General features: G+C 41.7%; 1 protein-coding gene across 1 annotated transcript; it reads right to left on the reverse strand.

Moving 5' to 3' along the window:
• Positions 1–357: 357 nt before the first annotated feature.
• On the reverse strand, positions 358–2,838 carry LOC130272922 (uncharacterized). The gene is made up of 2 exons (XM_056518929.1): positions 2,323–2,838; positions 358–2,262 (listed from the first exon to the last, which is right to left on the reverse strand). Exons 1-2 carry the CDS (start codon positions 2,776–2,778, stop codon positions 1,684–1,686), a joined length of 1,035 nt encoding a protein of 344 aa, XP_056374904.1. The 5' UTR covers positions 2,779–2,838; the 3' UTR covers positions 358–1,683.
• Positions 2,839–6,445: the final 3,607 nt, after the last annotated feature.

Here is a 6,445-nt window from a genome sequence, read left to right on the forward strand (position 1 = left end):
TATACTCAACCCAAGAAGGTAAAAGGAAGTGCGGGAAATTTTTCGATTTTTTTGCATACTTAATTGTTGAGCAAAATTGATAAAAACCTTATGTGTCTTGATAAAATTTTGCACAAATATGTGCACACTACTACTTTAAGGGGGGGATCTCAAAATGATCAAGTGGTCTTCAGGAGAGTTTTTACTGTATAGGAGAGCTTGATGGATAAAAACACATCGGGAGATTTACGCAGTGTTCACACATTCACATTTAAACTATTATTTTTTATTTTTTTTATAAGATTCAATGGAATAAGACACAGGACACAAGTTTTTTTTTTTTTTTTTTTTAACTAATAACTTTATTTAAATAAAGACACAAGAAATTGTATACCGAAAAAATACAAAACAAAAGCCACACGTCTTTTATTTATTATTTTTTTTTCTCCGAAGCAATATTGTGTGGTAACTGGAATACTGCAAAGCACGTCGGCTAAAAATAACAGTACGACTATGTACAAATCTCTCGTCTTATATTTAACAAAAAAAAAAAAAAGTCTACGGCTTAGGATAGACCGGAGAGCGAAGATTGCTAGAACGTTTACGGAATATCGGAATAAATTCTTCTACCATCTTGATTTAACACAATGCATGAGGTCAAAAGAAAAAGAAAAAAAAGAAGGGGGGGGGGGGGCGATAAGGAGGAGGAAACAAAAAGTGAGAAAATTCAGCATCTCGGGAGGTGCAACATATCGGGAGAAGTCAGCGTTATTCTGCGCGACATTCAAAATGTACAATGGTGTAATAGATCTTATCGGGAATTGCAGATCACTGTACAAAACGTGAAGTTTGGGGGGAGAATAAAAAAAATAAAAATATTAAAATAAAAAAAAAAAGTTGCACTTCCGGATGAGAAGTCCTTATCTATCCACAGTCGTCTTCAGACATTCTATTATTTTTTTTTTTATTTATATTTTTTTCATTAAAGACCTGAGATTAATTGCAATAAGTGCCATTTCTTTCTGCAGTGTTTCTCTAAATACTGTAGGAACTGGCTTTAGCAAAAAATTTTAAAAATAAAAAAAACAAACAAAAAAAAACCCATAAACCTACTGCTACTAAGGTTTAAACAAGTATAAAAATATAAATAGAAAAAACAAAATTAAATATCTCAATTCTCCACCTATGGTCAATAATATAATGGAAATTTTTGTAATTTTTTTTTTTTTTTTTACAATCATTCAAAAACATCAGCAACAGGGAATCTGAGAAACGGACAAAAGGCAACATTGTAGAGGAAGATCGAAGAGAATGCATGAAAAGGAAATAAAAAAGGGAAAAAAGTTTTGTTTACATTGAAAGTGTGCAAAAACAAATAAAAAGGGAAAAATAAAAAAATACTAATAGAAGTTTTGGTACGGGCTGCGGCGCGCTGGGCCGCGTGTTACAAACATTGGCAATGCGCGGGGGGAGGGGGGGGGGCAGTACAGATATTAAAAAAAAATGATTTAAACGATCCGATTGTAGGAAAGTGAACAATCAAAAACTAGAAAAATAGATCTCACCTCTGGGGTGGGCTTTACAATTTTTTTTTTTTAATTCGCAAAAGTTCAGTGTATTGCTTGTGCTAAGTTTTCAAAATGCATTTTTTTCTTAGTAGCTTTTTTCGCTAGAGGATCGGAAAGTTAGATTTAAATTTTTATTTTAATTTATAGATTTTTTTTCAAATTTTTTTTTTTGAAATGTCATTAAGTGGGTAAACGGAGTAAAGGGGCTCTCCGAGAACGCACGAACACGGCTTCTATTAAGGCTCTGTTCACACTGTTTTTGCTTGTGACGTTTTTGTAACTTTTTTTTCCCCTCTCTGTATAACAATGTGGGATATGTGATGGAGGGTTGTAATTTACGAGTTTGCAACAGACTACGGCCATGTTCACATGGCAGAGTTTTTGTGGAATGTCCACCCGGAAAACACAGACTGATATTCTGCCAGTGATAGGACCGCTCAGTAATGCGCCTTCTCCATGGACTATAATGCGTTTTCGAATTAATTTTGCTGAATTTTGGGGCGGCGAGGGCCGAAACTGTAATTTTGGGGCGGCGAGGGCCGAAACTGTAATTTTGGGGCGGCGAGGGCCGAAACTGTAATTTTGGGGCGGCGAGGGCCGAAACTGGAATTTTGGGGCGGCGAGGGCCGAAACTGGAATTTTGGGGCGGCGAGGGCCGAAACTGGAATTTTGGGGCAGAGAGGGCCGAAACTGGAATTTGGGGGCCGGAGAGGACCTCAACGGGAATTTGGGGGCCGGAGAGGACCTCAACGGGAATTTGGGGGCCGGAGAGGACCTCAACGGGAATTTGGGGGCCGGAGAGGGCCACAACTGGAATTTGGGGCCGGAGAGGGCCACAACTGGAATTTGGGGCCGGAGAGGGCCACAACTGGAATTTGGGGCCGGAGAGGGCCACAACTGGAATTTGGGGCCGGAGAGGGCCACAACTGGAATTTGGGGCCGGAGAGGGCCACAACTGGAATTTGGGGCCGGAGAGGGCCACAACTCGAATTTGGGGCCGGAGAGGGCCACAACTGGAATTTGGGGCCGGAGAGGGCCACAACTGGAATTTTGGGCCGGAGAGGGCCGCAACCGGAATTTGGGCACATGTTTCCGCTGCAAAGTTTCTGTCGGATTCCGCTAAGTAATTCCTTCGTATGAATATTGCCCACCAGTGTTTCTCAACCAGGGTGCCTTCAGCTGTTGCAAAACTACAACTCTCAGCATGGTGGGAGTTGTAGCTTTGCAACATCTAGATCAGTGGTCTCCAACCTGCAGACCTCCAGATGTTGCAAAACTACAACTCCCAGCATGCCCGGACAGCCGTTGGCTGTCCGGGCATGCTGGGAGTTGTAGTTTTGCAACCTCTGGAGGTCCGCAGGTTGGAGACCTCTGATCTAGAGGGTCCCTGGTTGGGAAACACTGGACTAACAGATTTGGATTTGTTTCTATTAATTTCGTTTAGGAAAGCAGAATGACTATAAGGCTATGTTCACATGGCGGAAATTCTGCCATTCCGCACAAATTCTGTTCGGCAAAGCTTGATGCAAAATTTTTGCAGTTCTGCTGACTTTGATCGGATTTTCGGCAGAATTTCTTTGCGCTTAAACTGAATTCTACCTAAATTCGAAGCCGCAATGTGATTTCCGCCCGGAATTCTGCAAAAAACTTAAGCCATGTGAAATGTTTTTGCAGAACACGGAAAGAAGAATTTCTGCGGCAGAACGTCTGCTGTGTGAATGAGACGGTGGAATTCCCATTAAAATGAATAGGCAGTAAATTTTGCTGAAGTTCCAAGAGGAATTTGCGCACGAAAATTCTAGAATGTGAACATAGCCTAAGGTTACGTTCACATCTTGGAACGTCAGCACAGAAAATCTCTGCGCGGACATCATTGCGGGTGCTGGCTTGATATGCCAGCGCCAAAGATCGCACCGTCTCAGACTGCTATGCATTCCGTTTGGAGTCTGTACGAAGAATGAACGGGTTCATTTGACTTTTGGCGGACACGAAATTTGGAATTTCCGTGCCAGAAACATCCGACACGGAAATTTTGCCGTATGCGCAGCAGAATCCCTTTGAATTCCACTATTTTTGGGTTTGGTGACAAACTGTAGACTCACTTAAAAGGGGTACTCCGCTGCTCAGCATTTGGAACAAACTGTTCCCAACGCTGGAGCCGGCAGCTCGTGACGTAATAGCCCCGCCCCTCATGACATCACACCCCACCCCCTCAATGCAAGTCTATGGGAGGGGGCGTGACGGTGTCACGCCCCCTCCCATAGACTTGCATTGAGGGGGTGGGGCGTGACGTCAACGTTGCGAGCTTCTGGCGCCGGCTCCAGCGTTCGGAACAGTTTGTTCCAAATGCCGAGCAGCGGAGTACCCCTTTAAAGGGGTATTCCAGGAAAAAACTATTTTTTTTAATATATCAACTGGCTCCAGAAAGTTAAACAGATTTGTAAATTACTTCTATTAAAAAAATCTTAACTTCAGCAGCTCATAAATACTGAAAGGATTAAGATTGCTCTTTTCTGTCTAAGTCCTCTCTCATGACACGTGTCTCGGGAACCGCCCAGTTTAGAAGCAAATCCCCATAGCAAACCTCTTCTAAACTGGGCGTTTCCCGAGACAGGTGTCACCAGAGAGCACTTAGACAGAAAAGAACAACCTTAACTTCAGAAGCTCATAAGTACTGAAAGGATCAAGATTTTTTAATAGAAGTAATTTACAAATCTGTTTAACTTTCCGGAGCCAGTTGATATATATAAAAAAAAAGTTTTTTCCTGGAATACCCCTTTAAGACTATCAGATCCAGGGTCCTAAAGGGTAAGACAGGCCCCTATGGTAATACTCTACATCCACAATGGAGCTGCTGATCCAGTTTGCAAGATCGTAACCAAATTTTTATGGAGAGTCTATTGAGAATTACTTCTGTAGTTCGGCCGTATTATATTTCCAAAGAACCCCTTTAAAGGCAACATTACATTAAAAAAAAAAAAATTTTTAGAAACTTTTTTATTATTATTATTAATAGGATAGGACATAGCCCAAATTATCATTCTCAGACACCCAAGTAAATTATAGATTTATGCTACAAAACAGCCGTCTTCTTGCGCACAGCGAGGTCACGTTCACACAACAGAATTTAGTAGCAGAAGCTGCTGCAACAGAATTTGCAAGCAGAATTTTTCTGCCAGAGCCCGATTGCTTTGGATCCTTCTGCAACGTGTACACTGTGGAAACATCCGCCATGGAAATCCCAAATTCAGCCTTCGCCGAAAGAATTCACACGTCATTTTTGGCAGAATCCACGCGGAAATGCACTTCTGTCTATGAAGAGCGCACATTTCCTAGTGGTCCGAGCTTGTGCATGTCCTGTCCGCACCCGCTATCTGCAGAATGCCTGCTAGAAATTTTCTAGACAGAAATTCAGCCAAAGTGTGAATGTAGCTTTAAAGGGGTACTCCACTGGAAAACATTTTTTTTCTTTTTAAATCAACTGGTGCCAGAAAGTTAAACAGATTTGTAAATTATTTCTATTAAAAAAATCTTAATCCTTCCAGTACTTATCTACTGCTCTTCTCATCCACAGGAAGTTCTTTTCTTTTTTGAATTTCCTTTATGTCTGACCACAGTGCTCTCTGCTGACACCTCTGTCCATGTCAGGAACTGTCCAGAGCAGGAAAGGTTTTCTATGGGGATTTGCTCCTACTTTGGACAGTTCCTAAAATGGACAGAGGTGTCAGCACAGATAGCACTGTGGTCAGGCAGAAAGGAAATTCAAAAAGAAAAAAGAAACTTCCTCTGTAGTTTACAGCAGCTGATAAGTACTGGAAGGATTAAGATTTTTTTTTTATAGAAGTCATTTACAAATCTGTTGACAACATTTTCTGGCACCAGTTGATTTAAAAAAAATAAAAAAATAAATGTTTTCCAGTGGAGTACCCCTTTAAGAGTTGAGGGAATCTCGTACAAGTTGTTTTGGGTTCCAAGTGTTTCGACTCCACGGAAAAGTCTGGAATGAGTTTCTAGACTGAGGAATCATAACCTTAGAAAAGTGGAATGACTTTTACAAGACTAAGCGAATCAATTGCAGATTCGTAAGATCCCGGAAAATCCCACCGGAGGTATCAGATACGGGACAACAGACCCATCAACTGGAATCAACGTGGCAACAGGTCATAAAGAAGAACTACGTTGTGCTGGACACTAGAACGGGCTATAGGGCCTCTCAATAATTAACAGTGGTGTTAGGGGGGTTGGTATTGTTTTTGGGAGAGGGTTGACTACTAGAGATGAGCGAAGTTACAGTGATTCGATTCGTCACAAACTTCTCGGCTCAGAAGTTGTTGACTTTATCCTGCATAAATTAGTTCAGCTTTCAGGGGCTGGAGACTCTCTCCTCGGACTGTATCCATCTTTTCCAGCCACCGGAGCCCCTGAAAGCTGAACTAATTTATGCAGGATAAAGTCATCAACCGCCGATCCGCGAGGTTCGTTGACGAATCGAATCACAAACACTTCACTCATCTCTATTGACGACCACTGTACATTGATGCATTCTACAAGGCATTCTGGCTCTTACTGGTGGTGACCCATGTCCCCCGATCCGAGTGGAAAGGTCACAAAAAATAAAAAATGTACAAAAAATAAAAATCAAAAACAAAAAATTGTAAATTTTAAGAAATGAGATCTTCAATGTGGTTTACATTCCAAGTTACCTGAGATTTAGACTTCAGCTGAAGTACCTGAAAAACAAGCCTTAAGATGGGCACTGTGCAACCAATGGGGAGTCTGGGTAATTTCTGCCATTTTACGTTTTTTTTTTTCTACCCTCCTCTCCATTACAAATTTGGGGGGGGGGGGGGGGGGTGAAGGGCGTCCCTTCATACAAGACAACCCCCCCCCCCCCTTAT

The sequence above is a fragment of the Hyla sarda genome, chromosome 5, assembly GCF_029499605.1.
Source record: "Hyla sarda isolate aHylSar1 chromosome 5, aHylSar1.hap1, whole genome shotgun sequence".
Taxonomy (NCBI): Eukaryota; Metazoa; Chordata; class Amphibia; order Anura; family Hylidae; genus Hyla; species Hyla sarda.

Bases quoted from the DNA above. Each gene is read 5' to 3' on its own strand.
- LOC130272922 (XM_056518929.1), bottom strand. From the start codon at position 2,778: ATGTTGCAAAGCTACAACTCCCACCATGCTGAGAGTTGTAGTTTTGCA. The intron at 2,263-2,322 runs GTCCTCTCCGGC...ATTCCCGTTGAG, and splicing joins GCCCCCAAATTCCCGTTGAG to GTCCTCTCCGGCCCCCAAAT.